General features: G+C 43.1%; 2 protein-coding genes and 1 long non-coding RNA gene across 6 annotated transcripts in view; 2 read left to right on the top strand and 1 right to left on the bottom strand.

The window, feature by feature from the left end:
• Positions 1–233: 233 nt before the first annotated feature.
• LOC124001867 (protein arginine N-methyltransferase 9-like) lies at positions 234–13214 on the top strand. Of its 4 annotated transcripts, none has more exons than XM_046308997.1 (13): positions 234–433; positions 891–1098; positions 1693–1841; positions 2157–2393; positions 2836–3003; positions 3487–3589; positions 4289–4398; positions 4702–4891; positions 5164–5347; positions 7564–8311; positions 8423–8576; positions 10651–10773; positions 12500–13214. In XM_046308997.1, exons 1-13 carry the CDS (start codon positions 402–404, stop codon positions 12731–12733), a joined length of 2640 nt encoding a protein of 879 aa, XP_046164953.1. In that variant the 5' UTR covers positions 234–401; the 3' UTR covers positions 12734–13214. The 4 variants fall into 4 exon arrangements, with proteins under 4 accessions (XP_046164953.1, XP_046164951.1, XP_046164952.1 ...); XM_046308995.1 differs by having other exon boundaries at positions 235–433; positions 12449–13214; XM_046308996.1 differs by having other exon boundaries at positions 236–489; positions 12449–13214.
• Positions 13215–13264: 50 nt separating this feature from the next.
• LOC124001870 (transmembrane protein 184C-like) lies at positions 13265–20342 on the bottom strand. The gene is made up of 11 exons (XM_046309000.1): positions 19721–20342; positions 19482–19612; positions 19310–19346; positions 18776–18892; positions 18466–18554; positions 16966–17040; positions 16447–16540; positions 16194–16306; positions 15674–15773; positions 15199–15370; positions 13265–14948 (listed from the first exon to the last, which is right to left on the bottom strand). Exons 1-11 carry the CDS (start codon positions 19838–19840, stop codon positions 14626–14628), a joined length of 1371 nt encoding a protein of 456 aa, XP_046164956.1. The 5' UTR covers positions 19841–20342; the 3' UTR covers positions 13265–14625.
• The window catches only part of LOC124001871, a 10455-nt gene continuing 3520 nt past the window's right edge, over positions 19775–26709 (top strand). The window contains exon 1 of the long non-coding RNA XR_006832879.1: positions 19775–19850. This is a non-coding gene — a long non-coding RNA (uncharacterized LOC124001871). The remainder of the gene's footprint in view (positions 19851–26709) is intronic.

Raw genomic sequence — 26709 nt, forward strand, 5'->3', positions numbered from 1 at the left:
CAGCTAAACTCATGAGTAGAACGCGTCATCGGGTGTAACGGTCCTTTCGCGCCAAACTGCGCATGGTCAGGCCATCAAATCAAAGGTACACCTTCGATATGAAGTTGTTTTTGACAAAACTGAAGACGTGTCAGTTTGTCACATTCACGAGATTAGAGCAAATAAATTAAACTACTTGAGACATGGTATTCAATCTAGGCTGTGCCTTTAGATTTCGAGAAGATTAACAGCTAAGGAATACATTCTCACTTATTTTATTGATTTCTCTAAACCAAAACCGCGGCCTGTTCTGTTGGTCTGCTTCGCAATCGTTCCCGGAAGTCTGGCGATGTTGCGTCTCTGGGTTTAGAAAATCTTATTATACTTCACTGTCAGTGGTCTTCATCTAACGGCGCTATCAGATGCTGCTATCGCTACATGTTATGCTGTTAATGTAATCGTTTATAACGTTACTGTTGTATTTAAATGCATGATTGTGTGATACATATAGTAAGTCATCAACATCACTGAAAATGAAGTTTTACAGTCTGCTGGCTATATTTAGCTAGTTAACATACAGTAGTAGCTAAGTTAGCGACTCGTTTTGAAAATAATACCTAGTAGTTAGCTAGTGATAGTGCATGATGAACACAATACTGCTAGTTAGCTACACTCTTGTATCATTTGATGTGGCTAGTATATGTGGCATTTTGCAACGATAATCTAGACTTGTATGATTATAACGTTAACTTGCTAGCTCGTGTATTGTGGTCAAAACCAAAATATCTGCTGCACACTTTCACAACCACAGCAACACAACACCTAAACAAAACTGCTCATCAGCGTGATGAATGTTGTGTGCCTATGCGTTTATGTGTGTTCCTAACATATGTGGTCTCCTAACTCATCAGTGTGATCGGAATGCCCAACACCAGCACCAGGCCTAAGCGGGGCAGACGGAACCGTCGGGTGCCCAGGGAGGACCCTGCCAGGAATGAGCTGGTGTCCAGGTCACTGGAGAGTGCCCAGCAGTGTCTGTTCACCCAAGACTATGGGACCGCCTTTGTCCACTACCTTCTCGTCCTCAACCTGGCTCCTGTGCTGAAGGACTTTGCCAGTGTGGGTAGCAAAGGAAAGCCTGTAGGCCAGGGCTCTCCAACCCTGTTCCTGGAGTGCTACCCTCCTGTAGGTTGTAACTAACCTAATTTAATTTATCAACCAGCTAATTATTAGAATCAGGTGCGCTAGATTAGGGTTGGAGCAAAAACCTATTGGACTGTATCTCTCCAGGAACAGGGTTGGAGAGCCCTGCTATATACCATTCAGCCTGTCTGACAATTGACATTCCCATTGAACTTTCAGATTTTTAAAATTAGATTTGTATTTGTTTTCACATACACCAGATAGGTGCTGTGAAATGTGTTATTTTACAGGGTCAGCCATAGTAGTATGGTGCCCCTTTAGCAAATTAGGGTTAAATGCCTTGCTCAACCTTGTTGGCTCAGGTATTCAAACCAATGACTCTTCGGTTACTGGCCCAACACTCTAACCGCTATGCTACCTTTTGTTTTGAAGTTGAAGTGTTTATTCTCTCTGCACGTTATAATATGAATCTTTACCACTGAAGGAAAAGACAAGTGAGGTCATTTGTAGATTAGTCCAATATTATCACAATATTATCACCAATAAAGTTTTTATAATGTGTGTTTTCAGGAGTCCTTTAGGTTCACTCTGTTCAAATGGGCAGATGAGCTCGACTCTCTGGGGCGCATCCAGGACCTGTTTGACTGCTATGAACAGGCTCTGGAGCTCTTCCCTACTGATGAGGTCATCATCAACAGCATGGGCGAACACCTGTTCAGGTAGCCCTCACTCAACAGTCTGACTGTGTCTTGTCTGTAGGTTTGGGAACTGGAAAGAATTTACTAGTCAGGCTTACTAGGTTGACTTTACTAGTCAGAGTTATGGTGGGGTAATATTGTACCTTAGGTTGTGCTCAATACCGGGTCAAGACTATAGTTATCTTTTCTGTCATGTCTTGCCAATTAATTGTTTGTTTGCATGCAGTGGTGTAAAGTGATTGAACTAGCGAGACAGCGCTGTGTCCTAGTAAATGTGTCCCAGTATTCTTAGATTGCTCACAATTGTTCCATTCTAATCTTCCATGCACGCTCCAGAATGGGATTCCGGGATGAGGCCGCTGGTCATTTCCACAAGGCCCTGAAGCTGAAGCCGGACTACCCTGAGGCCAAGGAGAATTTCTACCGTGTGGCCAACTGGCTGGTGGAGCGCTGGCACTTCTTGATGCTCAACGATCGCAGGAGGAACCACAAGTACCAGCAGGCCATCCAGAAGGCTGTTGAGGGAGGCTGCAACACTGTGTTAGATATAGGCACAGGGACCGGTATCCTCGGGTGAGATTTATTTTAGCCTATTACAGTTAAAGGGATAGTTCATCAAATGAAAAATTACATATTGCTTTCCTTAACCTGCAAGAGGTCTTTGGACATTTGGAAATAGTGCCGGCCACTGCCAGGACAACAACTAAACCAAATGGATTGCTGTCATACCTTGTACATTCCTTACAGGGTAAGGAAACCAATGTAATTTTGTAATTTGGGTGAGCTATCCTTTTAAGTGCATATTTTATTTTATTGCAGTGGCTATGCTGTATGAAGAATTAGGTTAAAGTTTTACAATCTTAATGGTTAGTATTTATCCCAGAGAAATGTACACATCTCTGGGATTGACTACGTTTGTGTTAAAAACACTAACTGTCATGGCTGTGGTCTGTCCATTTCTATTTGTTTGTTACTGCTTGTAATCCTTGTTCCTCTCTGGTCTCTCTATGGACAGAATGTGTGCTAAGAAGGCAGGGGCGGCTGAGGTGTACGCCTGTGAGCTGTCCAAGACCATGTACGAACTGGCCTGTGAGGTGGTCACCGCTAACGGAATGAACGGACTCATCAAGATCCTCCATATGAAGTCGCTGGAGATGGAAGTGCCTAAAGACATCCCTAAGAGGTGACCTTTCACCTTTTCACCTTACTCTGACATCTGTATGGGCCAGTTTCCTGGACATAGATTAAGCCTAGTCCTGGACTAAAAAGACATGGAGACTCCATTGAGCATGGGCCTCAGTCCAAGACTTAATTCAACCCCATGTCAAGACATCAGAGTCGCTGCCCATCTTCCAAAAACGTCTGAAACCCTACTTCTTTAAAGAGTATCTTGAATAAATTCCATGTCCTCTCCCAAAATAAAATACAAGTAATGCACTTGTCTTTCCTTACTAGAACTACCTATGCTGATAACTACTTTGTTGAGGGAAAATGTACTTGCTACGATTGTGATGTGTTGTCTGACCTATCTTACTTTAAGATTAATGCACTAATGTAAGTCGCTCTGGATAAGATGACTAAGCTGTAGTTTGTGGCCTGGAAACTGTCCCTATGCGTCCTCCTCTAATGTGTATGTACCGTTTGTGTGATGTGTTTTCTGTGGTAGGGTATCGCTGGTTGTCACCGAGACTGTGGATGCCGGCCTATTTGGTGAAGGTATTATAGAGAGCCTTATACACGCCTGGAATCATCTGCTTTTGCCTCCACAGGTAATTAACTAGCATAGGCAGCCATTTTGAGGATTCATGTTGTGTTCATACTGAGTTCCAACACTAGTGAATACAAGCCACCATTTAGTGCAAGTGTGAAAGAATTACCATGATTAGTAAGTAACACGACTTGGTTTTAGTATTGATTATTTATTTCCCAACACTTTCTCATAACATTTTGGGTTTCATTACAACCGTGGATTTAGATGCCAGTCATGTTCATGTTTTTCATTCATTTAACAGGACTGTCTGTCTCTCAATTCAACACAAGTGATCGCAAAGTCATATATTTTTGTGTCACAATCACAATTGTCAAACATGATTATGGAGCATAAATCCTCTTATATTAAATGTCCTTTATCCAGCCAAATCCTTTGTTTATTGGCAAAGAGATGAATCCAAAATAATTTTTAAGGTTACAGTAGGAGGTTACAGTACCAATCAACCACCTTCCTCAATATCATAATGCTGCAGTCAATATAAGCCAACAGTGCCATCTATGGTCTCAATGTGATACTACATTTGAGGTAAAACATTTAAAAAAAAGGATATATGAAAATCATAAATACAGACAAGTGCATTTAGTAAACATATATTATAAATTGCAACACCAACCAAAATCCTATTATAGCAAAGTTAATGGCATGCGGCCTGATGTATGAAGACGTGAAGGCTCACTTTCTGCTCCTGCTACTGCAGAGCACCCAGGACCCATCCAGGCCTCCCTCCCGAGCAGGCCGGGTCATCCCTGCCGGAGCCACTGTGTTTGGGATGGCTGTCCAGTGCCTGGAGATCCGCCGTCATCACAGGTGACCTGTCCCTCTGTTGTTAATAAAGGCTAACTTAAGTCAGTCAGTGTTCTTCAACGATGGCTTTAGTGGTATAATTTATTTAGCACGTTTCAATGCCTCAGCATTTAGAACAGTAGACCAAACATCAACAAGTTCAACATGTTATTCACCTTTCGTGTCCTCATCTGTTGGAATATTTCATTGTCGACATGGAACAACAGCTGAAGGCCATATGTCCCTGGAGGTTGTGTGTGTGTGTGTGAACAGACACCGGTGTTAATATTCATGTCATACCATCTATTTATAACCATGTGCCTGCAGGCTGTGTGTGTCTGAGGTGGGAGGCCTGGCCACGGCTGCAGCCGGAGAGCTCCACAGCCCAGTAAGCTGCAGCTCAGAGGATGACTCCACAGAGCCCTACACCACAGAGAGACTGAGCAGACTGCCTGGAGGCTACACGCCCCTCACTGAACCCTTCAATGCCCTGGACATAGACTTCAACAACGTGCAGGTCAGCGGCAGTAAAGCGTCTTTGTGTACATAGATTTACATCTCTATGGGGAATCTACTGAACTGTTAGTTATCATAACAGCTACGACTTACAGCTTCACAGTGGCATTGCTGTGTGTAGATTCTGTATAATGACAACAAGACAATATGTCAAAAGCCTCATACTCTCTCAAGCTTTTCAAAGTCGAACAAGCTAGTTAGCGTGATATTTGGCTATATGTTCCAAGAGTACAAGAGCAGTGATCAAATTATGCTATGCTAACTGTACCCCAGGAGCTGGAGGGTCTGTGCTCCAGGGAGGTGAGCCGGGTGCGTCTACCTGTAACTGGGGAGGGTCTGCTGGACGCCCTGGCCGTGTGGTTCCAGCTCCACCTGGACCAGCAGAGTAGCCTGTCCACCGGCCCTAAGGAGGACACCTGCTGGGAGCAGGCCATCTACCCCGTTCAGACACCACACAGTAGGATCATTTATATGAGACATGTATGTACACTGAGTGTACAAAACATTAGGAACACCTTCCCTTTAGCCCTCAGGACAGCCTCAAGTCATCGGGGCATGGACTCTGTAAGATGTTGAAAACGTTCCACAGAGATGCTGGCCCATGTTGACTCCAATGCTTCCCACAGTTGTCAAGTTGGCTGGATGTCCTTTGGGTGGTGGGTCATTCTTGATACACACGGGAAACTGTTGAGTGTGAAAAACCCATCAGTGTTGCAGTTCTTGACACACTCAAACCGGTGCTCCTGGCACCTACTACCATACCCCATTCAAAGGCACTATTTTGTCTTGCCCATTCACCCTCTGAATGGCACACATACACAATCCATGTCTCGAGGCTTAAATATCCTCCTCCACTTCATCTACACTGATTGAAGTGGGTTTAACAAGTGACCTCAATAAGGGATCAAAATGTTCACCTGGATTCACCTGGTCAGTCTGTCCCTCAAACTCAACTCTGGACCTTGAAGCCAGTTCCACCGCTGTTTAAAAAGAATCATTGTTCTCCTCTAATCAGACTGATTTAGACCTGGGACACCAGGTGGGTGCAATGAATTATCAGGTAGTACAGAAAACCAGCAGGCTCCTGACCTCGTAGGGTAAGACTTGAGTACCCCTGGTCTATTTCATGGAAAGAGCAGGTGTTCATAATGTTTTATACACTCTGTGCCTATACACATGCAGTGAGGAAGTATATTTAGACAACTGCACCCTACTCCTCCGTAGGAGTATGATGTAGTGTTGCAGTGCATAGGGAGCAGTGTGCATAAACATCTCTACATAGAGCCCTTCTAATCATACAGTAGAGATGTACAGAATGCACTGTAGACACTGGTCAAGTTCTACACAGATTCTCCTGACATCCACTCAGAACAACTATTGCAGTAATAAATGACACATATATTACACACTGTACATAATATATACAAATGGTGTTCTTGCATATTCCGCTGTAATATTTGTCCCCTTCTGATGTTTGCAATGCAATTCCCCATTCTGTCAAACGGGGGCAGTAGGCCACATGCAGAAGAAACCTACTCCATTGAAGACAGTAGGCAATGACTGAAGTCAATTTACACTGTAACCTCGAGGCTGTTATTGGTTGTCTTTGGTTTGCCTAGCTGGATTTCACAACCGTGAACATTCAAATGGATTGAATGAGTTCTACGCAAATAGGCTTGACCTTTTGTCTGCACTCCTTCATCCTGTCAGGCTGTTGTGCTCCTTCCAGACGTAGAACAGCAAAGTGAAGTTGTACCGTGGTGTTGTCGTTGAGATGCACCATCATTCAGCTGCTGAGCTCAGTGTTTCTGTACAGCAGTGTTGCTAATTGACAGGGGCAGCGTCTAGGGACCCACCAGACACCATCCCCGCTATTTTTCCCGATGATCATCGACATCCGTTTCCCGGCTGCCGTGGCGAGTCAGGCGGGTGCACCGGGATCGCCTGTGACACTCTTTAGTGTTCATGAATCTCTTATAGGTTATACATATGTATTTTCCCCAAACGCCCCCTGACAATGACAAGCCACACGCTGACGCGATGACACAAACAGATGTTATTCCTACAGGAATCTCTCTGTCTGTGTGCCTCCCTCCCTCCTGAATATCATTTCCCTCGCTCCCCTGCTCCTACCCCTCTCTTCCTCTTTCTTTTTGTGCAGTGGCAAAGCATCTTGGTCCATGCCAGATCTGTTTACTTGTTGTTGTGGTTCATGAATAAACAGTCATGTGTGCAACAAGGCCTTATAAAAAAAGAAAGAAATCAACTTGTTACTTATGATAGGCCAAGAATTTGTACGTCATTTGCAATTTTACGTGTTTTATTTATTAGACTTAGAAAAGGGTCACACACTTCAAAACAAATGTGCATACAGTGAGTGTATAAAACATTATGAACACCTGCTCTTTCCATGACAGACTGACCAGGTGAATCCAGGTGAAAGCTATGATCCCTTATTGATGTCACTTGTTAAATCCACTTCAATCGGTGTAGATGAAGGGGAGGAGACGGGTTAAAGAATTGAGACATGGATTGTGTATGTGTGCCATTCAGAGGGTGAATGGACAAAATATTTAAGTGATGGTGCAACGCATTGGATGGTTGTTTATTCATTGTCAATAGGTTTGTATCTGTCCTTATTCAAATGAGCCATAAAATGAAATGTCTCGTCAGATTTCCCCCTGAGGCCTGGTGACGAGCTCATCGTGGAGATCTCCTGCCGGGACGCCTACCTGAGACTCTGCAGCGTTGCCGTAGCGAGAGACGGACGAGAGTTCCGTCTAGACGACTGTCTGGATCCAGACATACCTAGAAACAACCCAGGCCCGAGCGGCAATCCCAACCCAAGCCTTAACGCAGAGGCAGAACTGTGCAGTGCCCTAGCTTGCCTCGGGACAGAGCAGAGCAGTGGACCTCGAGATTACACCATGCTGGAGTGTGCTGAAATGGCCCTCCTCAACAACCAGCCCTACCACGATAGTTTCCGCAGGGCACTGGCTAAACTCATCACCAACCTGAAGGACGCTCGTTTGGACCAGGGTCCCAGCCAGGGTCAAGGGTTAGAGGTCATGCCTCTCACTGACCCCCCAAGTGGCCCTATGGACCCTGGTCCCGACCCCTTCTACGTGCTGGACGTGTCTGAGGGCTTCTCTGTTCTATCCCTCATGGCAGCCAGTCAGGGCCAGGTGAAGGCCTATAGTTCGGTAGAGAAGACCCAGCACCAGGTGGTTCTCAGGAGGCTGGCCATGGCCAACGGTGTCCCAGAGGAGGCTCTCGAGTTCTGGCTGAACCAGGTGGAGGACGAGCAGGCAGTGCTCCAGAGACCCTCCAGGGAGAAGCTGTGGAGCGCCATTATATTAGACTGTGTGGAGACCTGTGGCTTAGTGAGGCAGAAGCTGATGGAGAAAGCCACCCTAGCCAGGTAGGAATATCCTGGGAAAGATAGCTTTGGTAGACTACTTGGGTTTGGAAGAATCTGTCCCTTTTTTTTGTATAATAGTTTGATTGTTTTGGTGGGGTCCATCCATGGCAGGTGCCTGTTGGAGGACGGTGGTCAGATCTTCCCAGAGAGAATAGTGTTGTACGGGATGCTGGTAGAGTCTGACACCCTGCTGCTGGAGAGTGCTGTCCAGGGCCAGGAGCCGACACTGGGCTTCAACATCGCCCCGTTCATCAACCAGTTCACTGTGAGTTACTGACACACCTCCCCAGATCCGCTGCATGCTTACTGCATCTCCCCACCTGCCTTGCATATGTCGTCACTAGGGCCTGAGGTTTTAATGATATAGTTAAGCAATAAGGGGGGTTGTGGTATATGGCCACGGGCTGTTCTTATGCAAGATGCAACACAAAGTGCCTGGACACAGCCCTTAGCTGTGGTATATTTGCCAGATACCACAAACCCCCGAGGAGCCTTATTGCTATTATAAACTGGTTACCAATGTAATTAACATTTAAATATGAATGTTTTCATATTGGTATACAGTCTGATATACCACAGATTTCAGTGAATCAGCATTCAGGCCTCAAACCACACTGTTTGTTTTGGATATACTGTGTGTGTGTGTGTATATAATATATATATATATATACAGTATACAAAACAATAGCAACACCATGACAGACTGACCGGGTGAATCCAGTTGAAAGGTCTGATTCTGTATTGCTGTCACTTGTTAAATCCAATCAGTGTAGCTGAAGGGGAGGAGAAGGCTTTTTAAGCCTTGAGACATGGATTGTGTATGTGACATTCAGAGGGTGAATGGGCAAGACAAAAGATTTAAGTGCCTTTTAAACGGGGTAAAGTAGTAGGTGCACTGGTTTGAGTGCGTCAAGAACTGCAACGCTGCTGCGTTTTTCACGCGTCACTGTTTCCCGTGTGTATCAAGAATGGCCCACCACCCAAAGGACATCCTGCCAACTTGACACAACTGTGGGAAGCATTGGAGTCGACATGGGCCAGTCCATGCCCTGACCAATTGAGGCTGTTCTGAGGGCAAGCGCCATGCTCTACCAACTGAGCTACAGAGGACCGAGTCCAGTCACATTGTCAGGAAAACTTCCTGGCTGTAGTCACACTCCCCAGCTCTAAATGTGCATGCAGTATACTCTGATAACTAACAAAGTCGTATAGTAAATTTACTGCATGGTTAGGGGGAAAAGTATGGTCAACTCAGAAATTCATTGTACGTGACACAACTCCCAAACCTTTCTTGCTCAACATGTCTCCTCTCCTCTCATATCTGGTATTCCCTCTCATGTCAATGGTGCAATAGTCATAGTATTGACAGCTGCCTCGATGTTCTTTGTACCTTGCATCATTCTTCTGAATCAAAGGACAGGCTCCTGAGACACAGCAACATGTTGCGTGAGGGTTGTAACATCTTGACTCAAGATGGCTGCTGACATAAGGCCCCCCCCACCACCACCACCAAATATTCTGGCGAAAGCTAAACATTGTTTTCTTATAGTTTATTTCGCAGAACTAGTGGTTCTTGGTCTCCCGTATTGCAGTTGCGCTCAAGTGAACAAATTTTGAAATGGCACAATGCATTTAAACTGACCTTTTTACTGTGCTTTTTTAAGTAAAAAAAAAAACAACCCATTTTGCTTGCGATGCAACATTCTACGTTGAGACTTCTCATGTCTTTCCATCTGTATTACGGGGAGCTGAGAAATCCCTTTAAGTTCTCTTTTTCAGTGTCATGTTGGCGCTTTTCGGCGTTGGCTCCCGCGGGACAGCAGTTTGTTTAAACAGATGTGGTCTCTGAAGAGCTCAGACAAGGGCACGACTGTCACTCTGGGGCAAAGCATTCACACGGCTTCACGTAAGGACATCCCTACCTGGTTCCATCAGGAAGCATTACATCAATGACATCCAACGGAGAGCGGCGGAGACACCGGGAGCTGTGACCGGGAGGAGGAGGAGGGGGCGGCGGCATTAGTTTGTTCTCTGTGACAGTGACACTCCCGCTCTGTCGCTTGTTGAGCACTCTCCTCCTGCTTTCTAGAGTGTAGTGGTGCGTTTGCAGCAGGTCACATGATGCACACGACTCTAAAGGAGTTCTAAGAGTTTGAGATTTTGTTAAAAACGCCTGACAACTAGTGAGTTGGAGAGGTTTGGGAAATACTGAGCTAGACTACATGGACTGCCTTGTCATTCTGTTTTAAAGGGGTTGAATTAGTCTCAGATGTAGGGTTGTATAGATGTCCGCTGAATGGACATCTAATATGTAACAATGATATCTCTCTCCTTCCTAGGTTCCAGTCCATGTGTTTCTGGACTTGTCCACTCTGCAGTGTAGACATCTCAGTGACTCTGTAGAACTCTTTATCCTGGACCTCATGAACACCAACGCCAACTATACCAACAGAGACGTCAAGGTAAAGCCCCAAACCCAACAGATTCATTTAGTTATAGATACATTATCAGAAAACATGGTAAATGGCACCATTGTCTGCTTACACATTATACTGAGGATAACACTGAGTTGCCATATCCCTTGGCAGTGTCAGTACTTCCACTGAGCTGTGGCCCTGACCATAGAAATAAACTCAGCACAAAAAGAAACGTCTCTTTTTCAGGACCCTGTCTTTCAAAGGTAATTCGTAAAAATCCGAATAACTTCATTGTAAAGGGTTTAAACACTGTTTCCCATGCTTGTTCAATGAACCATAAACTATTAATGAACATGCACCTGTGGAACGATCGTTAAGACACTAACAGCTTCCAGACGGTAGGCAATTAAGGTCACAGTTACAAAAACTTAGGACACCAAAGAGGCCTTTCTACTGACTCTGAAAAACACCCAAAGAAAGATGCCCAGGGTCCCTGTTCATCTGCGTGAACGTGCCTTAGGCATGATGCAAGGAGGCATGAGGACTGCAGATGTGGCCAGGGAAATAAATTACAATGTCTGTACTGTGAGACGCCTGACAGCCCTACAAGGAGACAGGATGGACAGCTGATCGTCCTCGCAGGGGCAGACCACATGTCACAACACCTGTACAGGATCGGTACATCCGAACATCACACCTGCGGGACAGGTACAGGATCGGTACATCCGAACATCACACCTGCGGGACAGGTACAGGATGGCAACAACAACTGCCTGAGTTACACCAGGATACTCACAATCCCTCCATCAGTTCTCAGACTGTCCACAATAGGCTGAGAGAGGCTGGACTGAGGGCTTGTAGGCCTGTTGTAAGGCAGGTCCTCACCAGACATGACCGACAACTACGTCGCCTATGGGCACAAACCCACCATCGCTGGACCGCAACAGGACTGGCAAAAAGTGCTCTTCACTGACAAGTCGCGGTTTTGTCTCACCAGGGGTGATGGTCGGATTCGCATTTATCGTCAAAGGAATGAACGTTACACCGAGGACGGACTCTAGAGCGGGATCGATTTGGAGGTGGACGGTCCGTCATTGCCCGGGGTGGTGTGTCACAGCATCATCAGACTGAGCTTGTTCTCATTGCAGGCAATCTCAACGCTGTGCATTACAGGAAAGACATCCTCCTTCCTCATGTGGTACCCTTCCTGCAGGCTCATCCTGACATGACCCTCCAGCATGACAATGCCACCAGCCGTACTGCTCGTTCTGTGCATGATTTCCTGCGAGACAGGAATGTCAGTGTTCTGCCATGGCCAGCGAAGAGCACAGATCTCAATCCCATTGAGCATGTCTGGGACCTTTTGGATCGGAGGGTGAGGGCTAGGGCAATTCTCCCCAGAAATGTCCGGGAACTTGCAGGTGTCTTGGTGGAAGAGTGGGGTAACATCTGGCAAATCTGGTGCAGTCCATGAGGAGATGCACTGCAGTACTTCATGCAGCTGGTGGCCACACCTGATAATGACTTACTTTTTATTTTGACCGCCCTTTGTTCAGGGACACATTCACGTGTGGAGCCTGCTCAGTTTGTCTCAGTTGTTGAATCTTATGTTCATACAAATATTTACAGTTTAGGACGTTTCTTTTTTTGCTGAGTTTACAATTACTACTTTATTGATTACAATAGTCTTTCTATGGCCCTGACTGTGTGTTTCTACCAGATCCAGGCTAGTGCCTCAGGCAGGGTAACTGCTGTGCCCTTCTGGTACCAGATCCACCTGAACGAGGAGATCAGCGTGAGCACCTTCAACCAGGACTCCCATTGGAAGCAGGCTGCTGTGGTGCTGCACCAGCCCCTGGCAGTGAGGGAGGGAGACTGGGTACGACTGGCCGTCACCCTGCAGAAGAGCTCCATCTCCATATCAGCCAGTATAGAGGAAGAGGCTGGAGAGCCCGGGACTGTGGATTCTGTTAGAGTCCGCTCAGTGACTGTCTGTGATAAGTAGATGTCTGGTGATATGAAAGTACAAGAGTCAACTTCATAAGTGTTTAAAAGGAGGGAGTTGTGGTGCTTTTGATTCTACAAGAGCATCAAGTCCACTCAGTCTTACTGGGAGAGAGGTCAAGGTATCACTCTGGGCTCTATATTGTGAGTGTGAACTGCATATATGTCGAGGAGGGGAAGGGATTGGACTATGGATTCTCCGGAAGCTCCAGCTCTAAAATGACCCATGGTCTACAATAGCTACCATCTCAATATGCCTTCTCTCAGGACTTTCACAAAGACATTTACATGTTTTTTGATGTGCTCACCTTGAGACGTTTTGGTCTTTAGTGTGTTCATAATCTTGTTTTGGAATGACGTCTCTTGATTATGGTTGCAGTCTTCATTCAAATGTTTTGTATCAGCACTTGCATTTTATCTCCAAAATAATAATTTAGAAATCAAAGAAAATCATAATGAACAAACAAGAGACTTGGTGTCACCTCAACAACATTGTGTCAATTTCTTATTGACGCTAGCAAAAACTGACAGCCACATTTCATTTCATTTATTGGAGGGTGAATGTTTGGAACCTTGAGTTGAACTCTCAAAAGACAAAGGTGCTGATATGTTTGATGTAGTACTTCCCCCTGAAGGTTAATGCTTTGTGACAAACATCAGGTAAGGCAATAGCTGCACACACACTTGACACACATTCCTGATAGGAAGACGTTCTACTAATGGATGAATGAAACTAGTAAAAGACTGATAGTCTTTTAAAAGACTATCAATCCCTTTCAGTACAGTAAATCACAACTAATATCCCTGAAAAGCTTAAAAGAGAAATTAGAATGGTAAGTTAAATGTCAGATACATTGGTGCAACAAAATGTATATTTATAACCATGACTATGTAAGCATCAGTTTATATTTACAAATGAGAGGCAGACGTGAAATGTGTGAATTACTTGATAGTGGATACACTAGGACAAGGCATCTGAGAAGACGATCGAGGCTGTTAGTGTTAATGCCAAAGTGAGACACCGCTTCATGCTTCAAAAACTACTATAGGTTCGAAGACCGTATTCCAGCATGTACAAACCAATGATGTACAGTACCAGTCAAAAGTATTGACACACCTACTCATGAAGGGTTTTTCTTCATGCCAAGAGTGTGCAAAGCGGTCATCAAGGCAAAGGGTGGCTACTTTGAAGAATCCCAAATAAAAACATTTTGATTCCATGTGTGTTATTTCATAGTTGTCTTCACTATTAATCTACAATGTAGAAAATAGTAAAAATAAATCAAGAAAAACCCTTGAGTGGTACTGTATATAAATCAATCATTGGTGCAAACCAGTATTTTGTGTACTTTCAGTTTAAAAGCTACATATATAATACTTTGAATGTTTTCGTAGAAACAACTAAAACCCCTGGTAAATGATTAACGAGTTTGTAGTGACATCACCCAGGTGCTATTATAGAACACTTATACTGGTAAAATCTCTCACCAGCTTTTGAACTTGAAGTCCGGACCCATTAAAATGAGGGGTTACACTAAAATAAGGTATTGAGGTACCGTACTTTACCATTATGACTCAGTAGTACAATACAGATACAAGAAAATATATCTTAAGTGTCATGAGACCCTTAACGAAAGCTTATGAACATTCTTCGAGCTGTCATTGACAGAGGTCCATCTGCATCAACCCTGGTGGACGAATGACTACAATATTTCTTCATTAACGTGTGCTTTTTCATCGTTTGCTTTAATTTGGTCTTGTGCCGATGAGCCAAATATCATCTGTAGGGGAAACGTAGCCGAGGCCATACTTGGTTCCTGCCAAACTGTGTTTGGTATAACGTGCATTCAGAGACCCCATTGGAGGATTTTAGCGTTCTCCACTGACGCTAAGCTAGGTGATAACGACAAGGTCGTCTGTAACCGAGTCTGTTGGCTCGTTGTTGGTGTTTCTGGGCTCTGGAGCTTGTCTACCATCGTCTTCTCTCTCCTCTCCAATCCACTGAGCATTGCTGAGCCCGGCGGGGGTTGACAGGGAGTGGGGCGTTTGGGTTTTGCCCAGGCCCTGGTACCGACCCTTGGGGGACGCCGGGTTGGACAAGGTCTCCGTGGGACCGATGGTGTCCAGGGAGCCTGGAGAAAGCAAGCCTGAGCGCTCACCGTCGTCCTCCGCCTCACCAAAATATGTCTTCCTAGTTCGGCCCATAACCGTTCTCCCTGTATCAGGAAATAAATGTTTGAAGATTTGAGAATGGCAATACACTCACATAATAAGGAAATCTATCAAAGTCTTGAAGATTGTGTAGCCATTTTCTATTCTCTCATGACATTCTATGAACATAAATGGAGTAGCTAGCCGTTGCACTTGGTTCTGAGAGGAAACCTTGTCAAAGTTCTACACAGCTGCTTTTTGATTCCATCCATGCAGAACCGCTATTGAGTCAAGACAAATGGGATGAGAACTAACCCACGTTGCGGACTTGCTCAGAGATGTCAGCCCTGACGTCAGAGATGTCCCACATGGCCAGGAAGGAGTCGAAGCAGGATCCCTCCTCAGCCTCCTGGATGTAGGGCTTATAGGTGAAGCTGAAGTGGTGGGCGATGGCCGCCAGGAACATCTCCACACAGATGATGAAGTCCTGGATGAAGTATGGATGAAAGCTTGACTGTATAGCAAAGCAAGTCTATTCTCACACCTGTTTCATGTACTTTTAGTATGTAACAAACCATCATCTCTATTTAGGTTATTTAGAAATCTTGCACAGGATAGAAGTCCTTGAGATGAATCATCTCGTTTTCTAGGGGCTTGAGACCACAAACCTCAACAGATATTACCTTATACCAAACAAGTCATTGTACAACTGCATTACTACAGCATTATGTAGCATTGTAGTAAAAGTGTTACTATGGCGTTATACAGTGTTGGTATTGTCTTGCATTACCTGTAGGCCTGTAGCTACAGCCTCCACACTGTCCCAGTCCCACGTGTGTCTCTCTGAGATCACTCCAACCTTGACCAGGAGAGCAATGAACGCAGCTTGCCTAAGATAGATTCCAGACAACAGAGTGGAAATAATCAATCCTCTACACTGCAGCCAACACAGAGAACGCATTAACCCAATTACTGGCTATAATCCACACAGCTTTAAAACATACTTTGTTAACAAGTCCTACACATGCAATTCTGAAAAGAAGTTGTATAAGAAATACAAAATGGGCAGCCAAAACTGTGTTACTTTAATGGATAACAATGCTAGATCCATGAATGGCAGACACATTGACTGGTAAACAAATATGTTATTAATCATAGAGGTCGATAGCCCGGTCCCAGATCTGTTTGTGCTATGTCAATGGCTTGACATTGACCACAGGGGTTGGCAAGACAGCACAAACCGATCTGGAACCAGGCTAGGAGGTAGATGCAGGTGATACAAAATGGCAGTCCCAAAAAAAAGCACTCACCAGAAGGAGACGAAGACCACCATTTTGACACACAGGAACTTCCCCACTGGTCTGATGGGGGCCAGTTCCTCTCTTAGGGCCTTGTAGAACAGGACCAAACAGTACATGGCAAACTGGGAGAGAGAAGAGAGAATGATAGAGAAAGACCACATAATGACTGCTAAATATTTAATAATGTTATATTTATGGTGGTGGTATGGTGACAGGAAGTTTACAGCAATGTGGAGACAAGTGTGAAAAATGCAGAACCTACCAGCTGCGACATATTGTTGAATATCACCAGGTACGTCCATGCATTGGTTGAGCTGAAGTTACCTTCATCATACACACCACAGAGCTGACATATCCTACAGGATAGTGAATGGAGACATGTGATATGACTTGATACCAAAAGTTAATTTATATGTGGTGAGTGTTAGGGAATAGGTTAGGTAGTTTAGACCGCACGCTACAGCCCACTTCCACACCCCAGTCCCCCAAGGGGTGGCAGCTTGGTAGCCGTAAGGCTGCTGGTTAATTTGGTGGCCATGATACTTTTTTTCTTTTAAAATCTTTAGGTTTGGGCATGCCTTTGGTATTTTTCCTTTTTGTACATATTTATGTTTCGTCACCATCTGAACAAATGATCATCTGCTTGGACTGGCCGACCCAGAAGTCAAGAGAGACAGAGCTGGCCCTGGAACAAGGTACGGTTGCTGTCTCTCTGGGCACATGTACATTCAACACTTAGGCATATAACATATGTTCTGAATGGAATGTGCAAAACACTTACAAGGCAATAACTGTTGTGACTGGTCTGACAACCGTGTATTGCAACACTCCCAGCTTGCATCTCAATAGCAGTACCCTGCAATAGGAAAACACAGTACACATTATTAAGGAAAGACATTCACACGAAATGTTAGCTTTTTCCCACTATAAAATAGCATCTTACTAACATCTTACTAATCACCAGCTTTGTTTTTCATGAATTTCTTCCATTTCTTAAAATCAATAACATCCTATGAAGAAAGATGTTGCAATACCTGTGGCTAAAAACGCAGATGCAGAGTAAACAAAACAGATGAGCCTAATGCTGTCTTTCTGTTCTTTAGGCTGGTGCATTTTTCCTAAATGAGAACACGTTGTTCCACTTGCAAACACTTCTGGTTCTGTTCTTAATCAACTACAGGCAGACATGCTACATATTACTGTTGTTGCCTGACTGGGGCTTGTTTGGAGCTGGCGAGTAGCAATGGAGACCTGGAGAGACTTCAAGCAGCCAAACAAACACCTTGAAGGTGAACCTTCTAAAAAGAGACTCAAAATGGAGGCCACACAGACTGGAGACACTTTAACACCCAACTTCTTGTTTTGATTATGAGCCTGAAATATAAAATGTATACTTAAAACACATCAATGTGGTAAAAAAATCATGTTATTAATCCTAAAACATCCATTCATAACACGTAAAACAAAGAAGTGGTAGTTTATTGCTGCACAAAAACATAGACCTTCATCCTAAAATGTAAACTCATAACACATGATATGGATAATATTTTAGATCCTTATTAGCCTGGCTGATTGTGCAGTAATGACATAGATATTGATAGAGGACTCTAATGGCCAAAAGCCAGTTTTAGCATGGACAGCGCCATTAAGGACTTTGACCATTTTGAAATAGTCAATTGGGTGGGACTTCCTATGGTTTAAGGAAGGATCACATAAATCCATCCAGGTCATAAGGAGGCATCAGCCAATGAATTATAAGTAATCAAAAATTCCATAACCGCATGTGGCAGTAAATTTGCCAACCGTGGCTTTATACCCGTTCAAACAACACATTCTAGGTGGCAGTATGACCATTTAATTTTTGTATACCAACTTGTTCCAACGTGGTCCTTCTGTAGCTCAGTTTGTAGAGCATGGCGCTTGTAACGCCAGGGTAGTGGGTTCGATTCCCGGGATAAAATGTAGCACACATGACTGTAAGTCGCTTTGGATAAAAGCGTCTGCTAAATGGCATATTTTTTTTTTTTTTTTTTTACTTATAAAAAGTAGTAGAAGAAAATTCACTACTTCAAAATGGAGATAGCATCAATGCCCTGCCCATGCTCCCAGATACCCTAATGGGACAGATACAATGTTGCGTCCTCTATCGCTATGAGTAAAGCCAACCACTACATTTGTTCTCATGCCAAACACACAGCACTAACAGATCTGGTACACGGGGCCTCATTATAGCACACATACACTTAAAGAACTACAAAAACTATAAAAACAACAAACTCACTCTCCCATGGGCCATGCCGGGCAGCAGCAGAGGGGAGGAAGGTGTTTCTGCTGCTCCTGCACCTCCAGCATCAATACCAGGCTTGGGTACTGGTTACCCATGGTTGAGAGAGTGAGAGAGAAATAAAGAGAAGAGGGGAATTACAGTGTGAGGATATTGAAATAAATGTAGGCTACTCAGTCTAGCCTGGGATCCAGATGTGTTTGTGCTAGACTTATGTTTGGCATAGGACAAAGAGTGGCCATGATTGGAATGTTAGAACAAACATGTCTGGGATCATTCTCAGTCAGGTCATGACAAGAATGTGTACCTGGTTTCCCAGGTAGTTGAGCAGGAAGATCATGAAGTTGTAGATGACGTATGCCTCGTAGCACTCCCTGCACGTGTCCACGTAGATGGCAATGCTGGGGTACTTCAACGCAATCCACTGTGTGAGAGAAAGGGAGAGGGTGGGAGAGGAAGAGAAGGAGAGGAATGGGCCATTACATTATCTCAATGATATGGTGCATGATAATAGTGAACACTTACACTGAAAAGTCAGTCAGGGAGTGAGGCATTGTTTTGTTTCTCTGTTTTGTTTTTCTAAAGGAGCTCTGTTCTCATTCATTGGGAAGTAGGATAATGGAAATTGTGTGACAGGGGGAAACGCTGAGCGTAGCAGATGCTAATTGAAATGCCACGCTCATGTCAGGCGCTTTTCAGTTTTACTACTACAGTGACTTCTGACAAAGCTACAGTGACTTCTGTTAACTTATTTTGTCAAATATTTGTAACTTAACAATAAACCAATGTTGACTTTTAAGCACATCTAGCTACATGATCAATAATTGAAGGCATTACTTACACTGTCCAAACTGTAAATGGGGACCATCCATAATATTCTGTAAAAAAAAGGAGACGAGATCATTCACAATCAGTTAGGTATTATTGTACATCCTTCAAGATAAAGACACAAACCCATGACGGTAATGAAGTAATACTATCCTACAGCCGTGACAGAGTAGTCTTTCACTTACCTGATAATTGGCTTCTGTAGCTCTGGTTGAGTATAGTTTACAAGATGCTGCAGGATCCCCCATAGTGATATGGGTATGGTCATGAACACGAATATCCCAGCTATGAACCATGCTTTGTTATGGGTACCAACCTGAAAGGTATAAATTACGTATGTAATCAACATACAAACAACAAAGCATGAACTAGGCTATTCAGTGTCAAGTAACGATATGATTGGGATGCAAAGATACGAACTGACCTCTGATTTCTGTAGTTCCCAGATGCACAGGGGTAGTAGGACGACAAGCACAACCAGAAAGTATAGAAGAACGACCAGAGGCCGAATCCATCTCCTCCAGTTGCCACAAGTACAAGGCATATTTTTAATGGTAAGCTAGTTGGCCACAGCAAGTTAGCCAGCGTCCTACACTCACTATGTCAATGGGTGAGATTGCTGAAAACAAAGCTAATGCTAGCAAGTTAGCTAGCTAACAACTAGCTATTACCGCTGCCAGCTATAGCTTGGTATATAAGAGTTCGTTTCAAATGTGCTTTTGGAAGCATGAATACTGAACGGTAATTTCCAAACACATTGTAACGTTAGCTGCTTTGCTAAACCAGAATTTGGTAGCTAGCTAGCTAACGTTAGTCAGCTGATCTCATGATTCACTATGTAAACAAACAATGAATCCACGCTGCATCCATTCCAAACGAAAGCTCTTGATAAAATGAATTAAAAAATGGATAATCTAATCAAATCCAACTGGTCAAAAACAACGCAGTTCTAGTATTAATAACGATCTATTCATTTCTAAAACTTCCTAAACATCAACATATGTTTTACATCGTAACTGATGGTTACTTCTTGTTGACGTTCTTGACAAATGCCGCCCATGCTTCAATCTGATTGGATATGGAAAAGATCTCAATTACTTTCCATTGCTCACGTTTTTAGTCCATTACATTGGAAGGCTTAGGCACATATGTAGTTCGGTTGATCTGCAATCTGAGTCCTCATGCAAGCTCCACTAGATGGCAATGCAAATCAATCATTCTCAGTATTTCACACAAGTGGAAAATTATAATTAATTTAAATTACCAAAAGTTGTTAAGAATAACTCAACTGTATAAAATAATGACGAAGTATAAATGTGACATCCACTGTGGAAACTCATTTTCATTGTCATGCTCCACATTGAACTAGCCTAACTTCTCACATGTATTCATAGAAAATACCACAAATATGCATTTGTTGAATCTTATTTGTGTATCCTTTGCCTATATCTATAAAAAACATACTGGAGTTGCCTTCTCTCTCTCTCTCTCTTATATATATATATTTCTTTCTCTCTTCCCTTGCTGTTAAACATGTGGCCTGTGAATACATGGTTCTAATTAAGATTCTTAAGAAGTGAGAAATGGTGTGAGAGGATTAAGTCCAAAAGCTCCACTAATTCCTACAAAGGCTTTCAGAAAGGTGCCAGTCAGCGCTAAATATTTAGTCAGGTGAAACCATTTGTCCAAAGAAAGATAACACAATGAAGATGCATGACAACAGGAATGTATTTGGCTGAAGTTGCTTTAAAAAAAAAATCTCTACGACAAGTTCTCACAAGGCCTTCATTTGAAAAACACAACGACCACCTGTGTATAGTCCTAGGATAACTATTTCAATACAGATCTGTTATCCTTTAGACAATTTAAATGGTTCAATAATGTCAGAGAAGCATCTGTTGCTCCGTTAATTAGAGTGGAGTAAATGGGCCACAGTCAATTAGGCTCTATTTTCTTTGTCCAATTGAAGGTTTTCAATTGATTTATTCCAGTTGAAACTTGTTTAGTTGAACATTAGGCTCCACGTGGAATAGATTGAACCACAACAGAGAATGTGATCTGGGTCTAGCTCGGTGCAGGGAAGCAGAGAAAGTCAAGGATGTGGGATTTGAGCTTACGTTTACTAGAGATACTTGTTAACAAATTATTTAAGGAATGTGCTTGCATTTACTAACGAATGTAGGTGCATTTACAGCAGTGAAGACAAGGACTGCATTTCTTACCACAGAGTGCAGATATCAGGGAAACTTCTCAATTTAAATATATTTATTGGAGTGACAATCTTCTTATACCTCAAAATGCAGTGGGGTTGAAGTGAAGTTCACTATGCTTATTTCATGACTTGAAGCCAGTGCCGGGAACTGGGAACTGTTTTAATGTGTTGGCCTGATCTGCCATGTATCATTGGAGACCTGCTCTTTTAATAAACAACCTCTCTCAGTCACGAAACCAAGAATCCTGGAGAATGTGAAACAGACTAGTTTTATAACCCCTCTGCGGTCTGCTTCAATTACTCTCGCAACGGTGACGAGGGGTGAAATAATGTTTTACGCAGAGAAGGTTGTCGGCACAAACTTTTCCATGATGAGGGCAGATGGTGGGTTGAATTGACTAGGCTTGTAAAACAAAATAGTAATCTTTCTCCCTCATTGTTCCCTCATTGTTTGTTTAGTTCTGGGAACGAAGTACAAGATTTCAAGGAGTTTTAGGCCTCTTGTTGCCAGCAGTTTGTTTCACGATAGCTGTTCTGACATTTTTCTAAAGGATTTTATACTCAAACAGGATTGAGTATGAAGAAAGTTATAGAAAGAGCCTAGGGAGGAGAAGTCTGACTATGAATCTCTCTCTCCTCTCTTTCATTCAGAGTGTGTTTCCCTGTTTAATGAGTGGAGGCAGAACTTTCCTTTGTGTTGCACCATCCGTCCCCATCGTTTCACTAGCTACTTACTGCCCCACAGTCACAGAAATCACTGGTTGTTACCAGACAGATTGTTCATGAATTTTGAATTAATCCTTTTGGCTTTTATAAATTAGAAATGGTCTTTGCCACCACAGTCACGTGAGCGAGCTGGCGCCTTGGTGGGTTATAGCTTGGAGGGATTGCTATGCAAAATGGCATTAGGAACACAGCCATGTTAGGGCCGGGTAGGATAAACATGTGCTGTGTTTGATCAAACTGAAAACATATTTGAGCATAGACAATGTGACGTCGATAAGATCCCACTGAAGCATCATTTTACAGTGCACAATAAGGTTATTTGGATGGCACATAGAACTGTGGGAGGATTTGTTAAGAAATGTGAATGATCGGGGACAGTGGCACATTGGAAAATGTGTCTAACGACGGATTAGAAGTTTCTAGGTTCGACCCCTGGCTGTCTCAGCACTGTATTTAAGGCCTCCCGAGTGGCGCAGCGGTTTAATGCACTGCATTGCAGTGCTAGAGGCGTCACTACAGAAGCTGGTTCGATCCCAGGCTGAATCACAACCGGCCGTGATCGGGAGTCCCATGGGACTGCAGGCTGACCTCGGTTGTCAGTTGAACAGTGTTTCCTCCGACACATTGGTGCGGCTGGCTTCCAGGTTAAGCAGGCGGGTGTTAATAAGAGTGGTTCGGTGGGTCATGTTTTAGGGGACGCATGACTCAACGGACTCGAGCCTGTTGAGGAGTTGCAGCAATGAGACAAGATCACAAAGGGGGTACAAAATATATACAGTGGCAAGAAAAAGTATGTGAACCCTTTGGGATTACCTGGATTTCTGCCTAAATTTGATCTGATCTTCATCTAAGTCACAACAATAGACAATCACAGTCTGCTTAAATTAATAACACACAAACAATTATACATTTTCTTGTCTTTATTCAACACACCATATAAACATTCACAGTGCTGGGTGGGAAAAGTATGTGAACCCTTGGATTTAATAACCTCCTTTGGCAGTAATAACCTCAACCAAAGTTTTCTGTGGTTGTGGATCAGACCTGCACAATGGTCAAGAGGAATTTTGGACCATTCCTCTTTACAAAACTGTTTCAGATCAGAAATATTCTTGGGATGTCTGGTGTGAACCTCTCTTTTGAGGTCATACCACAGCATCTCAATCGGGTTGAGGTCAGGACTGAGCCACTCCAGAAGGCATATTTTCTTCTGTTGAAGCCATTCTGTTGTTGATTTAATTCTGGGTTTTGGGTCGTTGTCCTGTTGCATCACCCAACTTCTGTTGAGGTTCAATTGGTGGACAGATAGCCTTACATTCTCGTGAAAAATGTCTTGATAAACTTGGGAATTCATTTTTCTGTTGATGATAGCAAGCTGTCCAGGCACTGAGGCAGCAAAGCAGTCCCAAACCATGACGCCCCCTCCACCATACTTTACAGTTGGGGAGAAGGTTTTGATGTTGGTGTGCTGTGACTTTCTTTGTCCACACATAGTGTTTTGTGTTCCTTCCAAACAACTCAACTGTAGTTTCATCTGTTCACTGAATATTTTGCCAGTAGCGCTGTGGAACATCCAGATGCTCTTTTGCTAACTTCAGACACGCAGCAATGTTTTTTTGGACAGCATTAGCTTCTTCCCTGGTGTCCTCCCATGAACCCCATTCTTGTTTAGTGTTTTACGTATCGTAGACTCGTCAACAGAGATGTTAGCATGTTCCAGAGATTTCTTTAAGTCTTAGTTGACACTAAGATTATTTTTAACCTCATTGAGGATTCTGCGCTGTCATCTTTGCAGCAGTCAGTCATCTTTGCAGGATGACAACTCCTAGGGAGAGTAGCAACAGTGCTGAACTTTCCCCATTTATAGACAATTTGTCTTACTGTGGACTGATGAACATCAAGGCTTTTATAGATAGTTTTGTAACCCTTTCCAGCTTTATGCAAGTCAACAAGTCTTAATCTTGGGTCTTCTGAGATCTATTTTGTTCGAGGCATGGTTCACATCTGGCAATGCTTCCTGTGAATAGCAAACTCACATATTGTGAGTGTTTTTTATAGGGCAGGGCAGCTTTAACCAACATCTCCAATCTCGTCTCAATGATTGTACTCCAGGTTAGCTGACTCCTGACTCCAATTAGCTTTTGGAGAAGTCATTAGCCTAGGGGTTCACACACTTTTTCCAACCTACACTGTGAATGTGTAAATGTATTCAATATGGACAACACAGAAAGCATTGTATTTTTCTTAATAGTTTAAGCAGACTGTGTTTGTCTGTTGTTGTGACTTAGATGAAGATCAGATCTAATTTTTTGACCAATTTATGCAGAAATCCTGATAATTCAAAAGGGTTCACATACTTGATCTTGCCACTGTATGTTTTTGAATGAATTGAACAGGTCTTGTTACTTAGTTACAAAACATCTGAGTAGGAGTGCTGATCTAGGACCAGGTCTCCTTTGTCCATCTAATCCTACTCATCATGATCTGAAAAGCAACACTGATCGCAGATCAGCAGTCTTACTCCGAGACACTTTATGAATATGGTCCCTGCGAAGTTACTGAAAATCAATGTATGCAGAGGTGGAGCCATACTGTCTGATTGTTGACTGGCACCAAGTGATACAGTATCAGCCAAAGTGCACCGCCCTCATCAGGGGAATACACAAGTCTACAATTATTCAGAGATTATTTATTTATCTTAATACATCTGCTTAAGGTCTGTGTGTTAGGAAGTGTTCAAATTCACCCAGGGAACTTACTTCAGCTGTGCTGTTTCTTCTCCTGAACAATAACTAACAGATTAGAATAGAATAGATTTTCAGCCTGACCTACAAAGTGTTCCAGATTAGAATGATATGCATTCAGAACATTTTATACATACAGTATGTATTGGCCTATATGAAACCAAAGCAAAGTTATATCATTATAAGAAACAGACATTCATATTTCTAATCACGAAAATGCGTCATCATTCATCCTGTTTTCTGTCAATTTTCTGGATCCGGTCCCTGTAGACTGATATTTCTGGATGCTGTGTGTTTCTGAGATCACTTGCATGAAAGATGAGGTCACCCATACACCTCCTGAAATAGCCCAAAAATATCCTTACAATCTGATTGGTTGAAAGAGTAGGCCTATGCGTGACAATCTGATTGGCTGGAAGAGTAGGCCTCTAACATGATGAACCAATAATATCTCCCAGACCATATCATTATCCAATCATCAATCCAGTTTGATACAGTTTCTACTGGTTCCAGGTTACTCTGTATGGCAGAACTCCACGGGGTATTAGAAATGTGTTATTGATATTATTCTGTGATTGAGGGGGATTCTTGAGAGGAAATGCAGAGCTAAGTCGATGTCTGACCTGACTATTATGGCATGAGGTAGGATTGACCCTGAAGTGTGATGTGCTTGTTTGAACTCAACACCAATCCATTACCTCAGTACTAAACCTGGGTTCAAATAGTATTTGAAATCTTTCAAATAACTTAGCTTGGTTTGATTGAGCTGGCCTGGTACAACAAAATCTAATTTAATAGTCCCAAAAGTGCCAACCCCTGCCCTCTGTCTTTTTGGGCTGACTAAAGCCGCTAAAAGTATTTGAAATCATTTCAAATACTTTAGTGTTCGCTTTTGTCGACCTAAAAAGCCGTAAGGCAGGGGTTGGCACTTTTGGGACCATTCCATTTATACAGACAGACCTAGGTTCAAATAGTATTTGAAATAATTTCAAATACTTTTTGCGTTGGCTTTAGTCAGCCTAAAAAGCCAGAAGGCAGGGGTTGGCACCTTTGGGACTATTCCATTTGGTTTAAAATCATTTCGCTGGGCTTGATTTATCTGGCCTGGCACAACGAAACCAAATGGAATTGTTTCAAATACTATTTGAACCCAGGTCTGTCAGTACATCTGTGTAATGCTGAGAGACAAGTAGAGAAGCCTGACAAAGGGCACAGGCTATTATTAAAGTCTATGGTGGTATGTTTCAGAATAGCTATTCTCTTCTTGCATCTGTCTGTAGCCATTGATGATTACTTTAGAACTCAGTTGGTGATTGAGTTGTTGATGTTGTGAAATCTAGCTAGTATAAGGATTTCAACACAGTTGTATCACGTTCTATCTTAATTCCTTACTCTGTGTACACAGTATGTAGCGAATACAATGGCCTAATTAAGAATGAACAACGTACAACCCATTATAATCTATTCAATTAAGATTGACTTTGTATAACATTTATCCTAGCTTCAAAGCTTAGTGCATCTTCCCAAAGTATCTCTTCACAATTTTCTCAGCTCCCTTTCAAAACTCATAGACTTTCTCATTATCGACCCACCATAGTTTGGTATACGTAGTCCATCTAGTCCTCACTGTTATTGTGTTGTATGCATCTTAAGTCTGAGTGGCATCTGAGAGCATGGGTTTAAACTCTGCTGAATAAAGAGACATCCATCCGACATCGTTCTTCAGCAGAG

Source organism: Oncorhynchus gorbuscha, linkage group LG17, assembly GCF_021184085.1.
Source record: "Oncorhynchus gorbuscha isolate QuinsamMale2020 ecotype Even-year linkage group LG17, OgorEven_v1.0, whole genome shotgun sequence".
NCBI lineage: Eukaryota > Metazoa > Chordata > Actinopteri > Salmoniformes > Salmonidae > Oncorhynchus > Oncorhynchus gorbuscha.